The following is a 24,517-nucleotide window of genomic DNA, read 5'->3' as shown; positions in this document are numbered from 1 at the left end:
CTTGAATTTATGGTTTAGTGTCTGTCATTATTTTGGACATTTCTTGGCCATTACTTCTTCAAATACTTCTTTGTTTTCCTGTTCTCTTTCTCTTCTCTTTTTGAGGTTCAAACTATACATATGTTAGATACTTTGCTACTGTTATGCAGCTTTTAGATACTCAGTAATGTTTTCTTTTTTTAATTTTTAATTTTAATTCCAGTTAGTTCACATACAGTGTTATATTATTTTCAAGTGTATGATATAGTGATTCAACAGTTCCATACAATACCTGGTGCTCATCACGACAAGTGCACTCCTTAATCTCCATCACCTATTTCACCCATCCCCTACCCCCTCCCCTCAGGCAACCATCTGTTTGTTCTCTACCGTTAAGAGTCTGTTTCTTGATTTGTCTCTCTCTTTTTCCCTTTCCTCATGTGTTTTGTTTCTTAAATTCCACATATGAGTGAAATCATCGTATTTGTCTTTCTCTGACTGACTTATTTCATTATACTCTCTATCTCCATCTATGCCATTGCAAATGGCAAGATTTTGTTCTTTTTAATCGCTGAATAATATTCTATTATATATACATACCACATCTTCTTTAACCATTCATCAATCAGTGGACACTCAGGCAGCTTCCATATCTTGGCTATTGTAAATAATGCTGCTATAAGCATAGGGGTTCATGTACCCCTTTGAATTAGTGTTTTTGTATTCTTTGGGTAAATACCCAATAGTGTGATTGCTGCATTGTAAGGTAGTTCTATTTTTAATTTTTGAGGAATCTCCATACTGTTTTCCCCAGTGGCTGCACCAGTTTGCATTCCCACCAATAGTGCATGAGTGTTCCTTTTTCTCCACATCCTTGTCAACTCCTATTTTTTTCTTGTGTTGTTGAGTTTAGCCATTCTGACAGGTGTGAGGTGATATCCCATTGTGGTTTTGATTTGCATTTCCCTGATGATGAGTAATATTGAGCATCTTTTCATGTGTCTGTTGGCCATCTGGATGTCTTCTTTGGAAAAACGTCTTCATGTCTTCTGCCCATTTTCTAATTGTACTATTTGGTTTTTGGATGTTGAGTTTTATAAGTTCTTTATATATTTTGGATTCTAATCCTTTATTGGATATGTTATTTGCAAATCTCTATTCCTATTCCATAGATTGCCTTATAGTTTTGTTGATTGTTTCCTTCACTTTGCAGAAGGCTTTTATTTTTATATATTCCCAGCTTATTTTTTGCTTTTATTTCCCCTGCGTCAGAGAATTATTTAGAAAAAAAATTGCTACAGCTGATGTACAAAAAGTTACTGTCTGTGTTCTCTCCTAGGATTTTCATGGTGTCAGGTCTCACATTTAGGTCTTTCATCCATTTTTTTTTGTGTGTGTGTGCTTAGTGTAAGAATATTTTCTTTTTTGAATTCACTCAGTTTTATCTTTGTGTTTCAATTTAGGTCATTTCTGTTGACTTATAATCAAGTTCATCAGTCATTCCCTTGACTGTGTTAGTGTGATGAGCTTGCTGAAAGCATTCTATGTCTCTGTTATGGTGTTTCCATTTCCATCATTTCTGTTTGAGTCTTCCTTATATACTTTCCATCTCTGTGCTGAAATAATCCATCTACTCTTTCATATTGTACACCTTTTTCTGTTAGAGCCCTTAACATATCATCATAGTTCTTTTAACTTTCCTGTCAGACAGTTTCACAGTTTCACAGTTACACTTTATGTAAATCTGAACTACTTGGTATTTTTTAAGTGAGACTGTATAATTATATTTTTATTAAAAAGAACATACATTTTGAAAGTCTAGGTGCTTAAAGCAGAAAGCTTCCATTACATGGAACATCACTGTATGAATCACCTTATTTCTATGTGAACTAGATTATGGAAATGTTTGTACAAGTATCAGATCTCAGGAAAGTACATGAATGAGATGTACTGGAGGCACGTGGTGGAGGGCAAGGGCAGGAGGGCATTCAAACTCAATGGAGGAAAAGCTGCCTCTTAGCTACATGTAATAGCAGTATTGGCCTATCTCATTAAAATGCTAAGCACCCTCTGTCCTGATAGAGGCTTATGGACTTGATCCTTGCACCCTCTTCCTAAAGGCAGTATTTGCCACCCATGGGATTATAATGGACCTTTGAGAGGGAATAAGCCCCCCAAAACAGTCCAGAAAGCTGCCTTTTCTTAAATCAAATCCATAACAAAGGCAGGAAAATCTATCTTACATAGAGTAGTTGAATGACGGCTAACATAAGGAATTGAAAGGATTAAGGAATGGAAAAGGCAGGCAGGATGTATGCATAAACTACAAGGTTTCTACCACTTCACTCCAAGGCCAATGTGAACAGGCTACTTAAAGAACAAAGGTAACTCTCTCACTCCTGTTTCTTCATTTTGAGTCCTTCCTTGTCTCCTTCCTCAGTGATGCACCTTCCTACCTACCTGAGCCTACACTCCTGCTGGCCACCAGAAGCAGAAACATACGCATAGATGCTGGGTTCCATTTAATTCCTAGTTCTCAGGGGTCTTGAGAAGACCTTTTCGTTTTGTGCATTCACAGCTCTTGGTAGATTATAAAATTTCACTGTGCAATGGCGACTTCATTTGTATTTATGGATACACTAATGAGCAGTTGTGAAATAGGGACCTAACTAATATTTTCTGTCATGTTCTCCTAGGGGTCTGAATTTGTCAGGCTGTATAAGGTCGGCTAATCAAAGCATCAGGGCTTGTTGCATTTTCTTTTATTAGCTGCACATTCATTTGCCTAAAGAGCCCACCCCTGCTGGGTACTCTCATCCGCCCTTATCCCTATTTCTCTCCTCAGTTTCATTTTTCCAAACTGCACTTCACAGGTGATAAACTATAAATTATTACCCTGGGTTCCTTTTTCCTTCCTTAGATTTTAGTCTCCCTTAATGGTTATATTTTCACTTTTCTGGTGTAGGTTAATCAGGTTCATCTCGCTTGATACCTCTTGCTTGAATAATTATGATATTTTATATCTTGCTATTAAATATGGTGTTGAATGTTAAATGGCATGGATATCCTTTATCAGGTGTAAGAAGAACTCTTTTATTACTAGATTGGAAGGGATTTGTTTCAGTGAGTGTTGAATTTATTTTTCCACATCCGTCCTGTATAAATTGAGCATCATATGGTTTTTCTTTTTTTACTTTCTTCATTTGGTGAATTATATTGACATTCTTATAGTATTAAGCCATTATGGGATGAACCAAATTTGATCATGATTACTTTAATACATTTATAGATTCATTTTGTAAATATTTTATTAAGGAGTTCTGCATTTATATTAATAGATAAGGACATCTATATTTTTCTTTCTTACGATATTGTTGTTCATTTTTTATATTAAAAATAGCCTCCCAATATAAACTGTGAAATTTTTCCAAGATGGACATTTTAAGGCTATATTTTTTCCTCTACAAAGTACTTTAGCTGAGTCCCACCTGTTATGATTGGTACTACTGCTTTTTATTGCCATTCATTTTTAAAAACATTTAATTAATTAATTTTTTTAGAGAGAAACAGAGAGGGTGGGGCAGAGGGAGAAGGAGAGAATCTCGAGCAGACTCCACGCTGAGCACGGAGCCCAATGCAGGGCTCAATCCCATGACCCTGAGATCATGACCTAAGCTGAAACCAAGAGTCAGACACTCAACCACCCAGACACCCCTTATTGTTATTCATTTTTAAATATTTTCTAAATGCTACCATTTTTAATTAATTCAGAGTCGTATTTGTTGAGGATACACTTAAATGCAAAGTTTGTGATGGTTGCTGCTATTATTTTGCCATCATTTTATTATTGACTGCTAATGTGATTGCAAAGAAGTTTGCATGATATTAATTCTTAGCACCAGTTAAGACTTCTTTTCAGTAAGTCATCAATTCTTATAAATGTATATATGCTTCAACATTTTATTCTTCTCTTTCAGTTGACTGCAGGATTCTAATACATATATCTCTTAGACAAAGCTTATGAATTCTATTGGCCAAATGTTTTCTATGCTTATTTATTTATTGTCTAATTAAACTATCATTTTCTGAGATGCATGTCCTCATCTCTCCCTCTGATTGCAGATTTGTAATCTTACCTTGTAATTCTGTTCACTTTGACTTTAGATATTTTTAAACTATTTGGCTAAGTGCATACATTCCAATCATGTTATCTTCCTCATGACTCTTCCCTTTTATCATGATGTACTGATTTTTATCCTCTTTTTTTTTAGTGAAAGTCAATTTTGTCTAATATTAATATAGATAAGCAAGCTTTCTTTTGATTGGAATTTACCTGGTATCTTTTTTTATCACCCTTTTACCTAAAACATTTGAAGTCATTTTAATATTTCTTTTTTTAAAAAATTTTTATTGTTATGTTAATCACCATACATTACATCATTAGTTTTTGATGTAGTGTTCCATGATTCATTGTTTGTGCACAACACCCACTGCTCCATGCAGAACGTGCCCCCCCTAATACCTATCACCAGGCTAACCCATTCTCCCACCTCCCTCCCCTCTAGAACCCTCAGTTTGTTTTTCAGAGTCCATCATCTCTCATGGTTCATCTCCCCCTCCGATTTCCCCCCCTTCATTCTTCCCCTCCTGCTATCTTCTTCTTTTTTTTTTTTCTTAACATATAATGTATTATTTGTTTCAGTGGTACAGATGTGTGATTCAACAGTCTTGCACAATTCACAGTGCTCACCATAGCACATACCCTCCCCAGTGTCTATCACCCAGCCATCCCGTCCCTCCCACCCCAACCCCCACTCCAGCAACCCTCAGTTTGTTTCCTGAGATTAAGAATTCCTCATATCAGTGAGGTCATATGATACATGTCTTTCTCTGATTGACTTATTTCGCTCAGCATAACACCCTCCAGTTCCATCCACATCGTTGCAAATGACAAGATCTCATTCCTTTTGATGGCTGCATAATATTCCATTGTATATATATACCACATCTTCTTTATCCATTCATCTGTTGACGGACATCTTGGCTCTTTCCACAGTTTGGCTATTGTGGACATTGCTGCTATAAACATCGGGGTGCACGTACCCCTTCGGATCCCTACATTTGTATCTTTGGGGTAAATACCCAGTAGTGCAATTGCTGGATCATATGGTAGCTCTATCTTCAACTTTTTGAGGAACCTCCATACTGTTTTCCAGAGTAGTTGCGCCAGCTTGCATTCCCACCAACAGTGTAGAAGGGTTCCCCTTTCTCCACATCCCCGCCAACATCTGTCGTTTCCTGACTTGTTAATTTTAGCCATTCTGACTGGTGTGAGATGGTATCTCACTGAGGTTTTGGTTTGGATTTCCCTGATGCCGAGTGATGTTGAGCACTTTTTCATGTGTCTGTTGGCCATTGGATGTCCTCTTTGGAAAAATGTCTGTTCATGTCTTCTGCCCATTTCTTGATTGGATTCTTTGTTCTTTGGGTGTTGAGTTTAAGAAGTTCTTTATAGATTTTGGATACTAGCCCTTTATCTGATATGTCATTTGCAAATATCTTCTCCCATTCTGTCGGTTGTCTTTTGGTTTTGTTAGCTGTTTCTTTTGCTGTGCAAAAGCTTTTTATCTTGATGAAGTCCCAATAGTTCATTTTTGCCCTTGCTACCCTTGCCTTTGGCGATGTTTCTAGGAAGAAGTTGCTGCGGCTGAGGTTGAAGAGGTTGCTGCCTGTGTTCTCCTTTAGGATTTTGATGGACTCCTGTCTCACATTGAGGTCTTTCAACCATTTTGAGTCTATTTTTGTGTGTGGTGTAAGGAAATGGTCCAGTTTCATTCTTCTGCATGTGGCTGTCCAATTTTCCCAACACCACTTGTTGAAGAGACTGTCTTTTTTCCATTGGACATTCTTTCCTGCTTTGTCAAAGATTAGTTGACCATAGAGTTGAGGGTCCATTTCTGGGCTCTCTATTCTGTTCCATTGATCTATGTGTCTGTTTTTTGTGCCAGTACCATACTGTCTTGATGATGACAGCTTTGTAATAGAGCTGGAAGTCCGGAATTGTGATGTCACCAGCTTTGCTTTTCTTTTTCAACATTCCTCTGGCTATTCGGGGTCTTTTCTGGTTCCATACAAATTTTAGGATTATTTGTTCCATTTCTTTGAAAAAAGTGGATGGTATTTTGATGGGGATTGCATTGAATGTGTAGATTGCTCTAGGTAGCATTGACATCTTCAAAATATTTGTTCTTCCAATCCATGAGCATGGAACGTTTTTCCATTTCTTTGTGTCTTCCTCAATTTCTTTCATGAGTATTTTATAGTTTTCTGAGTACAGATCCTTTGCCTCTTTGGTTAGATTTATTCCCAGGTATCTTATGGTTTTGGGTGCAATTGTAAATGGGATCAACTCCTTAATTTCTCTTTCTTCTATCTTGTTGTTGGTGTATAGGAATGCCACTGATTTCTGTGCATTGATTTTATATCCTGCCACTTTACTGAATTCCTGTACGAGTTCTAGCAGTTTTGGGGTGGAGTCTTTTGGGTTTTCCACATAAAGTATCATATCATCTGCAAAGAGTGAGAGTTTGACTTCTTCTTTGCCGATTTGGATGCCTTTGATTTCTTTTTGTTGTCTGACTGCTGTGGCTAGGACTTCTAATACTATATTGAATAGCAGTGGTGATAGTGGACATCCCTGCTGCATTCCTGACTTTAGGGGGAAAGCTCTCAGTTTTTCCCCATTGAGAATGATATTCGTTGGAGGTTTTTCATAGATGGCTTTTATGATATTGAGATATGTACCCTCGATCCCTATACTCTGAAGAGTTTTGATCAAGAAAGGATGCTGTACTTTGTCAAATGCTTTTTCTGCATCTATTGAGAGGATCATATGATTCTTGTTCTTTCTTTTGTTAATGTATTGTATCACGTTGATTGATTTGCAGATGTTGAACCAACCTTATAGCCCAGGGATAAATCCCACTTGGTCATGGTGACTAATCCTTTTAATGTACTGTCAGATCCTATTGGCTAGTATTTTGGTGAGAATTTTTGCATCCATGTTCATCAAAGATATTGGTCTGTAATTCTCCTTTTTGATGGGGTCTTTGTCTGGTTTGGGATCAAGGTAGTGGTGGGCTCATAAAACGAGTCTGGAAGTTTTCCTTCCATTTCTATTTTTTGGAACAGTTTCAGAAGAATAGGTATTAAATCTTCTTTAAATGTTTGGTAGAATTCCCCTGGGAAGCCATCTGGCCCTGGGCTTTTGTTTGTTGGGAGATTTTTGATGACTGCTTCAATTTCCTTAGTGGTTATAGGTCTGTTCAGGTTTTCTATTTCTTCCTGGTTCAGTTTTGGTAGTTGATACATCTCTAGGAATGCATCCATTTCTTCCAGGTTATCTAATTTGCTGGCATAGAGTTGCTCATAATATGTTCTTATGATTGTTTGTATTTCTTTGGTGTTGGTTGTGATCTCTCCTCTTTCATTCATGATTTTATTTATTTGGGTCATTTCTCTTTTCTTTTTGATAAGTCTGGCCAGGGGTTTATCAATCTTGTTAATTCTTTCAAAGAACCAGCTCCTAGTTTCGTTGATCTGTTCTACTGTTCTTTTGGTTTCTATTTCATTGATTTCTGCTCTGATCTTTATTATTTCTCTTCTCCTGCTAGGTTTAAGCTTTATTTGCTGTTCTTTCTCCAGCTTCTTTAGGTGGAGGGTTAGGTTGTGTACTTGAGACCTTTCTTGTTTCTTGAGAAAGGCTTGTATTGCTATATACTTGCCTCTTAGGACTGCTTTTGCTGCATCCCAAAGATTTTGAACAGTTGTGTTTTCATTTTCATTGGTTTCCATGAATTTTTTAAATTCTTCTTTAATTTCCTGGTTGACCCATTCATTCTTTAGTAGGATGCTCTTTAGTCTCCATGTATTTGAGTTCTTTCTGACTTTCCTCTTGTGATTGAGTTCTAGTTTCAAAGCTTTGTGGTCTGAAAATAGGCAGGGAATGATCCCAATCTTTTGGTACTGGTTGAGACCTGATTTATGACCTAGGATGTGATCTATTCTGGAGAATGTTCCATGGGCACTAGAGAAGAATGTGTATTCCGTTGCTTTGGGATGGAATGTTCTGAATATGTCTGTGAAGTCCATATGGTCTAGTGTGTCATTTAAAGTCTTTATTTCCTTGTTGATCTTTTGCTTAGATGATCTGTCCATTTCAGTGAGGGGGGTGTTAAAGTCCCCCACTATTATTGTATTGTTGTCAATGTGTTTCTTTGCTTTAGTTATTAATTGCCTTATATAATTGGCTGCTCCCATGTTAGGGGCATAGATATTTACAATTGTTAGATCTTCTTGTTGGATAGACCCTTTAAGTATGATATAGTGTCCTTCCTCATCTCTTATTACAGTCTTTGGTTTAAAATCTCATTTGTCTGATATAAGGATTGCCACCCCAGCTTTCTTTTGGTGTCCATTAGCATGGTAAATGGTTTTCCACCCACTCACTTTCAATCTGGGGATGTCTTTGTGTCTAAAGTGAGTCTCTTACAGACAGCATATCGATGGGTCTTGTTTTTTAATCCAATCTGATAGCCTGTGTCTTTTGATTGGGGCATATAGCCCATTTACATTCAGGGTAACTATTGAAAGATAGGAATTTAGTGCCATTGTATTGCCTGTAAGGTGACTGTTACTGTATATTGTCTGTGTTCCTTTCTGGTCTATGTTGCTTTTAGGCTCTCTCTGTGCTTAGAGGACCCCTTTCAAGATTTCTTGTAGGGCTGGTTTTGTGTTTGCAAATTCCTTTAGTTTTTGTTTGTCCTGGAAGATTTTTATCTCTCCTTCTATTTTCAATGACAGCCTAGCTGGATATAGTATTCTTGGCTGCATATTTTTCTCGTTTAGTGCTCTGAATATATCATGCCAGTCCTTTCTGGCCTGCCAGGTCTCTATGGATAGGTCTGTTGCCAATCTAATGTTTCTACCATTGTAGGTTACATATCTCTTCTCCCGAGCTGCTTTCAGGATTTTCTCTTTGTCTCTGAGACTTGTAAGTTTTACTATTAGATGTCGGGGTGTTGACCTATTTTTATTGATTTTGAGAGGGGTTCTCTGTGCCTCCTGGATTTGATGCCTGTTTCCTTCCCCAAATTAGGGAAGTTCTCTGCTATAATTTGCTCCAATATACCTTCTGCCCCTCTCTCTCTTTCTTCTTCTTCTGGGATCCCAATTATTCTAATGTTTCGTCTTATGGTATCGCTTAGCTCTCGAATTCTGCCCTCGTGATCCAGTAGTTGTTTATCTCTCTTTTTCTCAGCTTCTTTATGTTCCATCATTTGGTCTTCTATCTCACTGATTCTCTCTTCTGCCTCATTTATCCTAGCAGTTAGCACCCCCATTTTTGATTGCACCTCATTAATAGCCTTTTTGATTTTGACTTGGTTAGATTTTAGTTCTTTTATTTCTCCAGAAAGCATTTCTCTAATAACTTCCATGCTTTTTTCAAGCCCAGCTAGTATCTTTAAAGTGATGATTCTGAATTCTAGATCCGACATCGTACTAATGTCCGTATTGAGTAGGTCCCTGGCAGTCGGTACTACCTCTTGTTCTTTTTGTTGAGGTGATTTTTTCCATCTTGTCATTTTGTCCAGAGGAGAATAGATTAATGAGAGAACAAAATGCTAACAGGGTAATAACATCTCCAGAAAATATACTCTAAACAAATCGGAAAAGACCTGAAGCCGGGGGGAAAAGAAAGGGAAAGAAAGAAAAAAGAAAAAGCAAAAAAAAAGAAAAAGAAAAAGAAAAAGATAAAAACAAAACAAAACAAAAAACAGAACAAAACAAAACGAAAAAAACAGAATATGATCAAATACGATCAGGCTGGTGCATAGATCAGTGCCACACACTAGATTTTGGGTGTATTTTGGTCTGTTAGAAGATAGTGCCTCCCAAAATTTTAAAGAAAGAAAAACTTATATATGTACAAAAATAAGGGTTGATATGATGAAGGGATGGAATATGACTGTAAAGATGAAAATTATAAAAAAATTTTATAACCGGAATTGATAAGAAATTGTTTGAAAAAAGAAAAGAGGATTTAAAAAGAAAAGAAAGAAAGAAAAAGGGAGAGAATGTGATCAGGCAGGAGAGCAGAACAAAACCATACACTAGAGATTTAGGGTATATTTTGATCTGTTAGAAGAAACTATCTCAAAATTTTAAAGAGAGAACAACTTATATATATATATGCCAAAAATAAGGGTAACTACTATGAAGGGATAGAATATGACTCTAAAAATGAAAAATAAAAATGTTTTTTAAAAAAGGGATTGATAAGATGTTGGTTGAAAACAGGAAAAAGAAAAATTCAAAAAAAAAAAAGACAGTTAAAAAAAAACAACTTTGAAAGACTAAAGAATCAGTAAAAAAGCCATGGATTCTATGTGCAGTATTCCCCTAGCGCTGGAGTTCTGCCGTTCTCATTGATCGGTAAACTTGGTCTTGGCTGGCTGTTCTCGCTGATCTTCTGGGGGAGGGGCCTGTTGCCATGGTTCCCAAATGTCTTTGCCGGAGGCAGAATTGCCCCACCCTTGCCCGGTCCGGGCTAAGTAATCTGCTCGGGTTTGCTCTCGGGAGCTTTTGTTCCCTGCAAGCTTTCCCTACAGCTTTGGAGGCGGAGAGTGAAAATGGCGGCCTCCCAATCTCCGCCCCGGAGGAGCCGAGAACTCGGGGCCCCGCTCCTCAGTGCGCTCCCAGAGAAAAGCAGTCAGTCACTCCTGTCTCCCCGGTCTCCGGCCGCACTCCGTGCTCACCCGGCCTGTGACCGCGCGTTTCTATTTCTGGCACCCGACCCCGTGTGGAGTCTCCAAACCCAGCAGATCCTGCGGTGCGCTCCCGCGCCGCTCCTCCCAGGGAAGGAAGGTGAGTCTCCCTGGATCTGCCACTTGTTGGGTCGCTGCTGGAGGAGCAGTGGCCCGACTGTGCCGCAGATCATGGTTTATGGCAACCCCGAGCTGAGAGCCCGCGCCTGGGCTCCATGTCTGCAGCTGGCTTCTCCACTCCGATACCTGGGAGCTCTGCCGCCCTCAGGCATCCCCCGGTCTTTCTGTGACCCCTAGGGTCCTGAGACCACACTGTCCCACGAGGGTTCCACCCCCCGCTTAGCCACTGGAGCGACGTCCCTCAGCGGAGAAGACTTCTAAAAGTTCTGATTTTGTGCTCCGTGGCTCTATCACTTGCCAGAAGTGGCGGAGGGAGGCCCCCTCCCCCACCGTCTATCCTCCCGAATATCGCATCGGATTCACTTCTCCGCACGTCCTGCCTTCCAGAGAGTGGTCGCTTTTCTGTTCAGAGTTGTTGCTATTCTTTTCTTCGATCTCCTGTTGAGTTTGTAGGTGTTCAGAATGGTTTGATCCCTATCCAGCTGAATTCCTGAGACCAGACGAAATCCAGGTCTCCTACTCCTCTGTCATCTTGTTCCGCCCCCCAGTAGATTGTCCATTTTAATATTTCTTATAAAAGCATCTATTCTTATAAAAGACTTTTCCTTTTAATACAGACTGAGAATCTCTATATTTTAATAGGCAACTTTTATTCATTTACATTTACTGTGATTACTGATATGTTTATACTTTTTTCTGTCCTATTTTTTGCTCCATATGTATGCTTTGTATTTGTCCCCTTACCCCTTCTTTCTGGCCTTCTATTGAATGGAATGGACATTTTCTTAATTCCTTTTTCCTCTAGTGCTTTGGAAATTGAATATTCTGTTTCTGGTTCTTTAATGTAGTGAATCTCTATGTGTGGTCCCCAGATAGGCAGCATCAGCATCGCCTGGGATGTTATTCTTGGGCTCCTTCCTAAACCTACTGAATCAGAACTTCTGTAGATGGGAACCAGAATCTTTGTTTTATAGGCTCTCTGGGTGATTCTGACACACATCAGAGATTGAATACTTTGGTGGCTTAGTGGTTACTCTTAAATTATTAATAAGCACATTTGATTAGCAGATAAAATTAATTAAAATCTCTTCCCTCCTGTCAAGCAATCCAAAGACAACACTTTAACTCCAAATTCCCTTCTCATATCTTAAATATTTATGACATCCAGTACTTGGTTCCACCTTCAATTGAGTTACTAGCTTTATGATTAATTGTACAATTAATCCTAATATTGACATTCTAACATTTTAGCCGTTTCTTTTCTCACCATTATTCTTGGATGTCCTATCTTCCTTCAGGGTTAAATTTCCTTCTTAGTGAAGCACATTCTTTAATTGTTTTTTTTTTTTTTCTGCAAAGTTCTATGAGTAATCAGTTCTCTCAGTCTTTGTCTAAAAAGGTTATTTCCACCTCACGTTTAAATGATACTGAAGTTCTGTACAGAATTCTAACTTGATCGTCTTTCTTAAAACCTTAAAAACATTATTTCATTGTCTCCTGGGATACATTTTTGCTAATGAGAAATCTGCTATTATCCAAAATTTTTTTGTAGGTAATCTGTAAGAAAGATTTTTCTCTTTGATTTTGATGTTTTGCATTTTCACTATCATATGCAGTAAGGTGTGGATTCTTTTTATTTATCCTTTACAGGACTTGATGTGCTTCTTCAATCAAGGACTCACGTTTTCCTCAGTTCTGGAAAATTCTGAGCTATTTGCCCTTCAAATATTTCCTCTCCCCTTTCTCTCTATACTTTCTGGAACTCCAATTGGACATATGTCTTCTTACTCTGTCATGTATGTTTCTTAGCCTTTCAGATTTAAAAAAAAGCTTTTCCTCTCTCTGTGCTTTGTTCTAGGTAACTTACTCAGATCTTCCATTTCTCTACTTTCTGTTTTGCTGTAACTAATCTGATTTTAAACCACCTCCTGGGGTTTTTTATTTCAATGACTTCACTTTTCACTTCTAGACTTGATATTTCTTTCTTTTTCACTTCCATTTGTTCATTCTTCATATTATGTTACTCTTTTAGTATTATTTACTTTTTATGTCAGCTCTTTACTCATTTATTTAGATTCTTTTATATTACTGTATTACATAAAATTCTTGGGATGCTAATTATCTTGTGTGTTGAATTTACTGACTTCTCATTTGCTCATTTTCCTTTTGTAGTTTATAATTTTCATTGTGGACTAATCTTCAGTGGGAGGTTGTTGTTTTATCTGTGGGAGACCTATATATTCTGGTTCTAGAAGTATCCTTGAAGACTGTATGGATTTATTTTTGCAAGAAAGTTTTGTTTATCCTCCCCTACTTTTTATGTTACAGCCTCTTGTTTTTTTTCATGTTTCTGGAATAGTTTAAATTTAAATTCCACTCTTCTACATTATGATGGCTAAGGTTTTGGTGTGTTATGGATGACAGATTCTACTCTATGTTAGGAAGAAGGCAAAGTTTTTTGCTTTTTCCCAGCAATGGTAGGTGGGGTTTTTCTAATTCACTTTTTTTGTGTGGGCATGGCAGCCAGCCCTTCAAGTCCATTAAAATCCACGTCCTAAGCTGCTAAGATGCACATCCATGTTTGTATCCCCTTGGGGTCATTCCAGTGTCAGTTCAGACTTATTTTTCTCATTTTATTTTATTTTTTAAAAATATTTTATTTATTTGAGAGAAATGGGGAAGGACCCCAATGTGGAGCTCCATCCCAGGACCCGAGATCATGACCTGAGCCGAAGGCAGACCCTTAACCAACTGAGCCACCCAGGTGCCCCTATTTTTCTCATCTTAAATTCCCTTTTTGGTTCTGACTATTGGACGTTTTCCCTTCTTTTGACTTCAACTATTAATTACATTTTTTCCTTACAATATTTTAGACCATTTCTATTATCTTTGCAGTGGGGTGGTAACCTTTGTGCATTACCGTGCTCCCTGAAGCACATTGATATTTTGCTAAACTGTGTGCTATGTAATAAGCTCCCAATACACATTGTATACAGAGGTAGAATCTGTTTCTGACCTTCTGAAATTCAGTCTTGTAATCTGTTATAACTGTACCTGAATATGTTTATCTAACTTACAAAATTCTGATTCATCTTGCCAGGCTTTATTTGAGAATATTTATGTTTTAAAGCTAATGTCCTCATATTTAATTATCATGTTTGCTGTTATCAATCTTTTATTCTGTAACAGTGGTGCTCCCCCTCCCCCAAAAAGTGGTATCCCACACTTGAGGTGTTACTCATTCCTTCTTGAACGTTTCCATTCCTTCTTGAACATTTTCCTACTCCTCACGTCACCTCCTTTCCAAGCATTCCAGAGCCTCTATTCCCTCCGTGTTCCCTCATCCTGAACTCAGTGCATCTTTGACTCAGCAACTGGTTTCTGGGACTCCTTTCAGCCCTGCATGCCTCTTCACGTTCAGATATTCATAATGACAAGCTGCATATCTTTCTGAGAAGGAAACTAGCTGAATCTGACCACAGAATGCAAGAAAAGAAGGAAGAAAAGTTATGTGATACAGCTAATCTGGGAGACGGTAAGGCTGGAGTTAGGGTTAGAGCAGTAGGAGGAAAGGTGGTGATTGGGATTGGGAAGGAAAATTCTACTTTAATCGAATGGAATAGCCTATGGGCAGCTCCCTAAGATAGTGTTCAATATCAAAATGTCCAATAAATTATGAGTCATTTTGTTGGTGGGAGAGGGAGTCCCCTGAGGAAAGATGGCATACATCTTGTTTCAGAATGTATTAGCAAGGAAAAGGGTTGGATCATCTTTATTTAGTGACATTTTTCTTAAAATAGTTTGTGAATTTATGCAGTTGGGGTTTCCTATCTATAGCAGAGGTATAACAGCATTGTCTACACCTAATGGAAAAGATATTCCCAAAAAGGGTCATTGGAATTGAGAATATTTATGGTGTCTTTCTTTGGGAAACAGCCAGAATCATTCCACTGTGACCTTATTTACTCTTTTCCTAGTGTTTTCAGTGGAAAAGGCCCTAATGATTTTGATTTCTCTTATAGTCATACTTGGGTAACTTGTGAAGTTTATTGTGCTTTCATAGGGCCGAGATTTAGGATATTGGAAGCAGAACATTAGAAGTGAGATAAGCTTCATAAAAGTAGAGGCCTTGAACTGCCTACTGAGATGTAATTTCATAGCTAATCTAAGTGGATTTCTATTTAAAGTGCTTCAGTGCAATGTTATGCTGTATGTGATGGCACTTACTAGAAAGGTGTTAATGTTGCTGTTTCCACTGAATCAGTCTCATCTTAAATGCTTCATGATTTTATACACAATGGTGTAATAGGACGTCAAGTGCCTCTTCATACACACTTTTCATTAATGATCAACATTTAGGCTTCCTTTTGTGCTTAGGCATCACCTTTTGAATACCCATGGATTTTTCATTCTTTCGCTTGATTCCACTCTTGAGGAGAAGGACAAAGTGTAAGGGAAAATATGAAGTTGGGTCTTTTTAACCTGGAACATACCTCTCCACACTTCTAGGGATAAAATACTAAGCCATATCCATCTTCTTGGGGCTGTGTGTTCAAGAAGTTCAGGGAACCAAGAGGCCTGCCTTTCTGAGATCTGCTTGAATGTCTCCAGGCTTGTTGGATGGTGTCATATTTTATTAATTGTGCATTTACACTGAAAGAGACGTTCCAGGATGGATCAGAGTTCTTCGTCACTGTGTGCATACAGAAGAGCTCCCTGCTGGTGGCCACAGCCATATGTGGCATGTCCACGCTTGGGACCCTGTCCCTTGACTGTCAGCAGGAAGGCCAAGTAGAGGAGTTGCTGTCCTCAGCTGCTGCATGACAGGCAGGTGTTCCTGCTGCTGTCTTTAAGAAGGGCTCCTAGCCTCAAGAAGACATGGTAAGGTAGAAATATCTACCACCAGGCAGAGAACCAGGCAGGCACTTTGACCTCTGGTTTCACATGGGCCAGTGACTCACTGTCTAACCTCAGCCAGTGGCCCCCTGAGTCTGGTTTCCCCCTCTGAAAACTAGGAGGGTCTAGACTTGGTAAGTCTCCATTGTTTTAAAGGGGGGCTCTAGAATTTCCTGATTGCAAGCTAAGTACATCCCAAAAGATGACCTCTACTTGTCCCAACATCTATCTGTCAGCTTCTCATACTGCACTTACAGTTGCCAGGCACTGGCCTAAGTCCTGAACAAAGATGATGTCAATCATCAGATGACACTGTAAGGAAGTACTGTTATCATCCCTGTGGTGGATGCCAGCTGGGGTTCAAGCTCAGACAGCCTGTCCCCAAGCCCATGCTCTTAAACATCATACCATGTTGACATCTGCCACATCTGAAGCGCATCCTTTTTCTGGTGGCCTTGGGGAGGAGATTAAATTACTTTTTGGTGGAGGAATCCTAGACATGCAAAGAAGTGGCATTCAGCAGTTCTGGCTTCTTCAGTGAGAATAGCAGAGTCTATTTTATGAGCCGCATATTGAAAATCTTTCACAAAACTTCTATTTTATTCTGCATGATGTTTATGAAAAAGCTGAGACATCGACACAGGAAAAGAGCAAAGATACCTGGGGTCTCAGCTGCAATTAGAGCGTGAGAGTGTATGTGCCTGATTACTGGTTTTGCTTGTATGTAAATACAAGTCACTGTGCTAAGCAAAAAATAATTGTAATAGATTCATTGAATCATAATGCAGCCAAGTTTCACTTAGAGCTTTAAACTTGCAGATGAGGTTTTCCCTAGGGCTCCTGTCTGATTGTAACTGCTATGCCTGACCTACTTAACAGCTTTTCACAAGGTGGCTTAAAAGCCTCCCAGGATATAGTCATACATGGAAAATCCTCCAGGAGAAACTTTCCATAACCCCTGATCCATTGGTTGGGTATTCGGGGGGCCATGCATCACATAAGGTAATCTTGTTCATGCTTGTAGTTTTCACCTAGGCACGAGTCACGGGTTAATTCTGAAAAACTAGACTCGACAGTGGAGTGACTAAAGGGTTTCAGATCCAGAGGCATTTTGCGTGATAGAATTTGGTTAGGTGTAACTGATCAAGTTAATGCAAGAGAGCCAGGCACCACTTCTCAGGACTTTGGCTTTTGATGTAATCCAGTGTCATGTGTTGAGAGTCTTCCCTTTGGTGATTAGCATATTTCTCCTCTCCTTGTGTTCATGGCAGGGATGAAAGGAAATGAGATTGACCTTTAAAGAAAATACTCTGTCTTAACAGAAGTGAGTCAAGGGTTTGAGTCTATGTTAGAACTGTCTGTCTCGGTCTGTACCAAGTCACCTACTGACTAGCGAAAAATCAGGTGGTAGGGAGAAGACTATTCTTGTCTGTGAACCTAAGAGATGTGACCTTGAGCAGACATAATGGAATAAACTACCATCCTCTCAACCGTCAGCATGTCTGAGGCACTGGGAGCTGGCAGTCCCATCCAGAATGGATTCAGGAAGCTTAAACCGGCCCCAGGATTAGAACTAAAGTGGCCTTTCTGAAAGAACTTGGAAGCCAATTGCAGTCAACCCTCTGCGGTCAATGCATGTGAGCAAGAGTAAAGAAAGTGAAAAGTTATCAGCAAAAACCAGACGTCTGTGTTTCTTTCCCAGACTCGTACTCTTTACAGTTATTCAGGTCCAAGCACATCACCTTTCTTCTCCCATTGTCCTTTCCTTGTTTGTCCTCCCTTCTTTCTCTATTTGGTCCTGTCCCCCGCCTCAGTGGCCCTCCCCCCTGCTTCTCTCTACTCAGCTGTTTCATCACTGGGTCTGTGGACACACTGAGACCCCTGGGGTTCTGTTCCTAACCTGCTGCCTCTCACTCCTTACAAACTCCATGTTTGCTGGGCCTTTAGAGGACTTTTACCCTTGGTTCCTCTTCTGTGCCCTGTCGGACCATGTTTAACTCCACTCTGGAGTTATTCTCCAGCACTGGGATGTCTGTGGGAGAACAGGGAGACAAGAAAGGCGAGAGGAAGATTTGGAGAGGTCTCTGATGAGCCTCATCTGCCTCACTCAACTTTCACAGAGCAATTCAGAGCAACCTCATCTTTTGGTCCCCAGATCACAAGGTTGGCCTTCTGCTGGCCGGCTAAGTCATCTCAGTGCTTTGAACCTTTCCTTAATGGCCCTGCTTCCCAACTTTTGCCTCCTTTTCTCCGTGGTCTTCTGTTGTCCTACGTAACACCTGTTGAGCCTAATTAAGAATTCCATTTGTTCTTCTCATTTCACATCCTGGCCTTGGGGAATCTATTTTATTATCTTATATGCTAGCCAGTCTAGGAACAAACACATGTGCCTGAAGTTTCCATGATGCACGAAGAGTGTATGTATGTGGAGTTTGGGGGCAGACGCTGGTAGGATGCTCACTGCACGTGGAAGCAAGAGCTGTGGAATTCGCATCTGGGATTCATGAGCTGCTTTTTCCCAGAAAGCGGAGGGCCCCAGCCAGGCCCACCCATTCCTGTCCATCCTTCTTGGCACGTTCCTATTCTGAATCTCGAGCATCCTTAGTCCACGTAAGGTCTCTCCTCCTCACCCGCTGCAACTCCCAGAACTCCATGTTTTCCCATGCCGCCTGGCCGAGTGAACACAACAGCTTCAGCAGCCTGTCGTGGCTTTCTAAAGCGCCTTGTAACTGGCACTTCAGTGGTATGGAGCTCTTTTCTCCAGCAAGAGCCGCTGAAGGGCTTTAAGTTGAACAGTGGCCATGATGATAGGTTTTTGTATGAATCTCCCCTAAAAGACCCAATATGAAGGCTGGAAGAGCAAACTGGGAGTGCTCCTCTGAGAAAGGCAGAGATGCAGGGACACGCCGCACTTGCTGGCTGGAGTAATTAACCTGGGGACAGGAACCACTCAGACCATTTTGGGTCTGTTTTAAAATTTCCCAAAACAGCTGCCTGGCGCATAGGACAAAGGAAGGTAAGAGCAGGAGGGAGAACAATAGCTCCGCCACCCCGCCCCCCTGGCTGTAAGTGACCTTGACTCAGCTGCCAGCCCGGTTGTCTGTTGTTGTCTCTGATGAATCTTTTCCTTCTGCTTTCAGCTCGGGGACCTGCTTCACAAGTTACAGTTCGTCATGACGTACGTGGCTCCTTGGCAGATGGCTTGGGGTTCTTCATTTCACGTGTTTGCTCAGCTCTTTGCCGTCCCTCGTATCCTTTGGGCTTCTATTTTCACCCACGAGCTGAGAGTCACATTTTATGGATGCAAGCTTTTCATTGAACCCTGGCAATGAAAAGATTTGAAAGTCTTTAAGATTACATTTTAATGGGGACGTGGGGAGGCACTTTGGATTCCCCTTAGGCCACTTAGCCTTAAAAGATGTTGCTTAATTTTGAACTCTTCCTGCTTCCTAATGCATATCCAGGATTACTTTATTTTTCTCTGATTCTTCCATTTCCCACGCCCAGATCTGCATTAAGATATCCTGTCTTAGAAAGTTACTGCTTAAATGGTTCAGTTGACTTGTGCAAAATAGTGTAAATCGATCTGCTATTATTAAACACGGTGGATAGGGCTAATGGCTCTGATAGACTATTATAGATTATCTAACACTATATTAGGATAGAGTTTGGTAATCATATACTTGAGTAATATTCAAAACTCAGAATTAGATACACATAGAATTACCCAAAGTCTTCTAAAGACGAAAAAACTAATAGATGGTTTTGTTTTGTAGCTGCTCTCAGCCAAGAAGCCTAGTTTTACCGTTCGTAGGTTCATTTGGTTTCTTTGTCTGTTTTTAAGTGTTGCCATAATGATAATTAGTTTTAATTTACTTCAAAACAAACTTGAGATACTCCTTGTAGGGATCACTTTGACACAGGTAAGTTGTGTGTGGGGTGTGTGCGTAAGTGGAGAGAGAGAGAGATTAATAAAAAATACTCTTGAAGAGAGAGAGATTAGACAAAAATATCCTTGACTCAGGCCTAAAATTTGCCCTCAAAGGCTTTCCTTCCCACCTCATTTATACCTCCTAAATGTGTGCTTTCCACAATGTGTTTCAGGAACTACTTGTATGGGAATCCCTTGAGAAGCTTGTTAAATAACGAAATCCCAGAGCCCAACACATACTTTTAAAATCACATTTCAGGGGGTGGATCCTGGAATGTTCATCTTCAAAAGCCTGCCCAGGATCCTTACCCCACTGGCATGTGTGACCCCCAGTTCTATAGCTTCCTTCCATACGATGTCCACACAAGGCTCATTAAGACGATTCACGAACAGTCTTGGACCTGAACTTCTTGTACAGGCATGGAAATATACGTGGGATTAATTGTTAAAGGATAATATATTCTAGGCTTTTAACAATGCCCTTCTCCAGACTCCTCTGTTTAAAAGCATCTTTTTAAGCATACCAGGAGCTGGCCTTACAATGCACGCTGTTCTGTGCTCCTATTCTTAGACCTGCATTGATATTGCTGAAGTGTTTCAAGGTTATTTGGCAGAACAAGCTAAGGAAAAAAAAATTGCAAGAGTGTGAGCTCTTACACAATTTTTTCCCCTTTAACTGCAATCATTTTCTACAATACCAGTAATTTTGGTTTTTCTAAAGAGTCCTTTAAAACAAAGACAGTGAGCTGAAAGAGAGGTGATTGTTATTTATTTCTGAAGTGTGTCTCAGGCATCCTATCTAGAGTTTACAGCCTGTTTATTAAATGAAAACTACTGGATGTTGCAAATTTGTGGTTCAGGAGTTGCACAAAGAATGTGAAACTTGAAGTTTATGATTCCCAATTTTATCCTAACTTTGGTCCCATGCAGATCTGTAGCATTTCTTGTGCCTATTTATGCCTTGTTAGGTGAGTTCAGCGATACTAATTACTCCTTATGGTTCCACAGCTGAGTTAAGACCCGCCTGGGAGCCATAATTTTCAATTACCTGACCTGTTTGTGTGCTGAGGGTTCACACACAAGCACTTCATGTCTGGCACTTAATATCTCCTATAAGAATAAACACGGCGTTAGTATCCACCTCAGATTGCACACGGTGCATATTAAATCTAAGTGCTTTCTTGGTGGGTGACTCATTCTCAAGAAATTGAACATTTGAGATGTAGATTTCATTGGGCATCTGGTGGCTCCGTTTTAGAACACTTGATCGATCCCCGTGCTTTGTTCCCAAAACTGCCCGTGATAGTGACATCCACGTTTTCCCTTCTCCTGAGATACAGAGCCTTCAAAGTGACCTTGGAGCCTGACCACTGCAGTTATGTGACAGCTAACAGGACCCGTCACCCCCCGCCCCCTTATCCCAGGACACCTTCCCATCCTTGACTAGTTGTAAAGGTAGATATGTGTTATCTGGAAGCCAACGTTATACCATTCAGAATATAATGAGATCATAGTTTAGAAAAGCGGATGTATATGCCGTCAAGACAAAGCTATGAGGTTCCTAAGCGCCAGGCCTGGATCTTGACTAATTTTGAAATGTTAATTATTTTATCACTCTATTAAGAAGCTGTGGGTTCAATCCTGGCATCAGGAAGGGACTAATTTGCTCCATTTTGGAACTGAATTAGCGTTCAGGCCAGCAGGGCACTGTTTAGTAAATTGCTTTTTCCAGTACTAGCATGTTTTCTCCCTCGGTAGCCTCTTTTAGTTTCTGAGCTTGTAGCCTCCAGGGACGGATGAGAATGCTCACCCTTTTACTATGTGTAGAGACCATGCAAGACCATTGTGTTCTAGTAATTACAGACGCAGCCAGATTATCTCTGTTAAATGTGTATATTGGGAAGGTTGCAGAATTTCTCTTTGGTATGTCCTTTTGAGCTTCAGATGGTTTGTTTTTAACTTTAAGGACTGACAGAGATGTTTTCATTTTAAATGTACGCTAATGGAAGCTTTTGACAGAGTCACCCTCTCCCTGTGGGTAAGAAACAAAGAGGGCTCCATGTGCGGGCTCTCATAGGAGTCCCCGCTTCTCGGCGTTGTCTGAGCAATTATACCGACAGGCTTTTATATTTGCCCTGAGCGTGCTGTATTTCTTTATTGATCTTCCCCTAAATAAAATAACCTCTGAGGCCACCTATTCACTTCTGCCCTACCTCAGACCTGTTAAACCTTATTTCCTTTCCTACCCCATTGAACTTCATTTACAGCTTCGCACTGCTTTCCTGACTTAACTTCTGGCTAATTGTTTCTGGCATTTAAAAAATGGACAACATAATCTTGGGGGAAATACGTAGAATCGAAAAGAAGAGCAGGGCCAGTCTCTCTAGCATCCTGCTCAGCCCCAGGTCCGTGCGGCTTTGTCCTGGTTTTTCTGCAAACCCCCCAGTGCCCTCCTGCCCTCCTCCCATCGGAGAAATCCCCCTGTGGCTCTGCCTTCTCACGTTTTTTCAGTACCTTTACTCCATGACATCCCCCATGCAGTTCTCTTTTCTTTCTGAGACAAGGGGCATGGTTAATTTGGTGTGTTTTGTAACCCAGGTATTTAGATATTTTCAGCTTTCCAATGAAGAGAAAACAGATGGGTGATAATAGATCTCATGGTAGCTCATTGTTCTGTAGCTCTCCGTGTGAACCGAGGTCAAAATAAAAGGAATTGGATTTAAATTGTAGCACCATAGAGATCTTTTTGCTACCCAAACAATTCAACACCGGAATGGATTATTAATGGAGGATATGTCATTTCACTCCTGAAGTTGCTTGGAAGTAAATAGCAAGTTGAAAAAAATAAAATAAAATAAAGACACAGTTATTCCTGAAGCAAAACTCTGAGCTAAGTCTGTGAAAATACCTGGGGATGTGCCTATGACAGCACAAGGCTCTCCTTTTCTGGATTTACGTGTAAACGGGCGGTGAGGTCCCCACAGCCACCCCTCCCCAGCACATGGCTGAGAGTATATAAAAGCATCTGGACACCTGGGTCGCTTCTATGTCCTGATTGGCAATGACACATAGAGTCTTCCTGTCTGTGTCAGGCACCCTCTCAGATTTCTAGAGATCAATTCATTGGTTTTCATCCAAATATGGCAGCAGTACTAATTTTAATATTGGACAGTTATGTTTCTGATCGACCAGGGTGTGTAAAAGTGAGTCCCACCAGTAAGTGAGAAACCCATACAGAGCGCAACGTGCTGTGACTTCATGTGTCTACAGTTTTAGCTTATAAACCAGACATGACTTGAGCCATTGGTGTTCACTATATCATAAAGAATATATTTTTTTGAATAGTGGGGAAAGAGTCTTTGAGAAACAGAGATGCTACCTTCTCACACAATGCTATTCATTTCTTCTAAAAAGTGTAATTTAATTTTAATTATTTATAAAGCTACTTAATACTTTAGTAAATGTAGCACAGTGCGTTTTGTTCTGCTAATGATACCCTAGTAAAAAGAGGTTTTTTTCAAACCTGAGATATTAAATCTTTGCCATAAATCACCCTGAGACCGCTGGGATTTTTATGAGAAGCATTTGGTTTTCACGCTGGCGAAACAAGACCTAGCAGGATCCTACTGCAAGTTTTATATTCCTGACTCTGTACACAGAGAGATCAAGTACATGCTCTCCTTTCTTTCCTTGGTGAGAAAATGGCTTTCATATAAACGAGTCAAAAGCTGAAATAATATTTCGATATATAATAACAATGAAAAAAATGGTTTGTGGGTTTTTTTTTTGCCTTAACTCAAAATTCTCAGATTCCGCCATACTTTTCTTTCAGACGATTGTCACCTCCATCTTCTCTACTCCACTGAGCCCATTCCTCGGGAGTGTCATTTTCATCACCTCCTATGTTAGACCAGTGAAATTCTGGGAGAAAAACTACAAGTAAGATCCCAAAGTTGATGCTAACGTTCTTTTTGCTAAAATTCATGCTTCTGGATGCTCCTTGACCTTCCTCCGTGTCAAGGTTCAGGCTTTATGCCTCACTGGCTGGGGGCTGAACGTATCCCCTGGGGGCTCCCTCCATTCACTGCTCAGCCCGGGGGGGCTTCCGGGCTCCGGACCGAATGGGCCTGATCGCAGATTTGCAGTCGGGTACCAGTCCAGGTTTCACTGGTCGTGCAGGAAAAATGAGTTCACACTGCCGAGTATTTGCAATTGCCCTCAGAAAGGGTTTTGAGGGAGCCCACGTCGTCCCGTTTGCTTGGCAGAGATTGCCCCTGGATGGCACGTGTCCTCTCTCCACGGTACCTTCTGTGAGTATCCTAAATATGTGTGTCGCGTGCAAGTGTGCACGCTTCACAGCTCAACATAAGGGAGAACACCGGGTTTTCTAGAGTGCCGTTAAACTTGTAGAAGATGATTTATGTATTTTCTTGACTGTGTGGACTGGCCGGTCATCAATTTCCTCCAGCAAACAGTGACGGAGTGGGGGCGGTTACTTCTTGAGGGAAGGCGTGAAGGTGGAGTCATCGTCCGCTAAGTAATTTTCCAGAACTCCTCTTCGAACAGGTGGTGGAAGGGAAGGCTGGTGAGCTGGCCCATCTGCAGCTGGGGCAGAGGAGGTGGACTTTTATTCCAGAACTCCTCCTGGTAACTTATAGCCTTCCCTGCGCTGAGCCCCATAAACCCCAATCCGCCCTCAGCAGTATGTCTGCATTTTGCACGACTCCGGCCCTTGACGATGTGCTCTTTATGTCTTATACAAGAC

The 24,517-nt window shown here is 40.3% G+C and overlaps 1 protein-coding gene across 1 annotated transcript in view; it reads left to right on the top strand.

Annotated features, from left to right (window-relative positions):
• PCNX2 (pecanex 2) overlaps window positions 1–24,517 on the top strand; it is a 304,655-nt gene that overhangs the window by 199,646 nt on the left and 80,492 nt on the right. Inside the window, exons 22-23 of the mRNA XM_036102955.2 lie at window positions 18,962–19,070; window positions 23,562–23,691. Coding sequence (XP_035958848.2) covers window positions 18,962–19,070; window positions 23,562–23,691 — 239 coding nt within the window. The remainder of the gene's footprint in view (window positions 1–18,961; window positions 19,071–23,561; window positions 23,692–24,517) is intronic.

This window comes from Halichoerus grypus, chromosome 7, assembly GCF_964656455.1.
Source record: "Halichoerus grypus chromosome 7, mHalGry1.hap1.1, whole genome shotgun sequence".
NCBI classification, from domain to species: domain Eukaryota; kingdom Metazoa; phylum Chordata; class Mammalia; order Carnivora; family Phocidae; genus Halichoerus; species Halichoerus grypus.
Note: the sequence above shows the minus strand (reverse complement) of the source record. Positions and strands in the feature narration are given on the sequence as shown.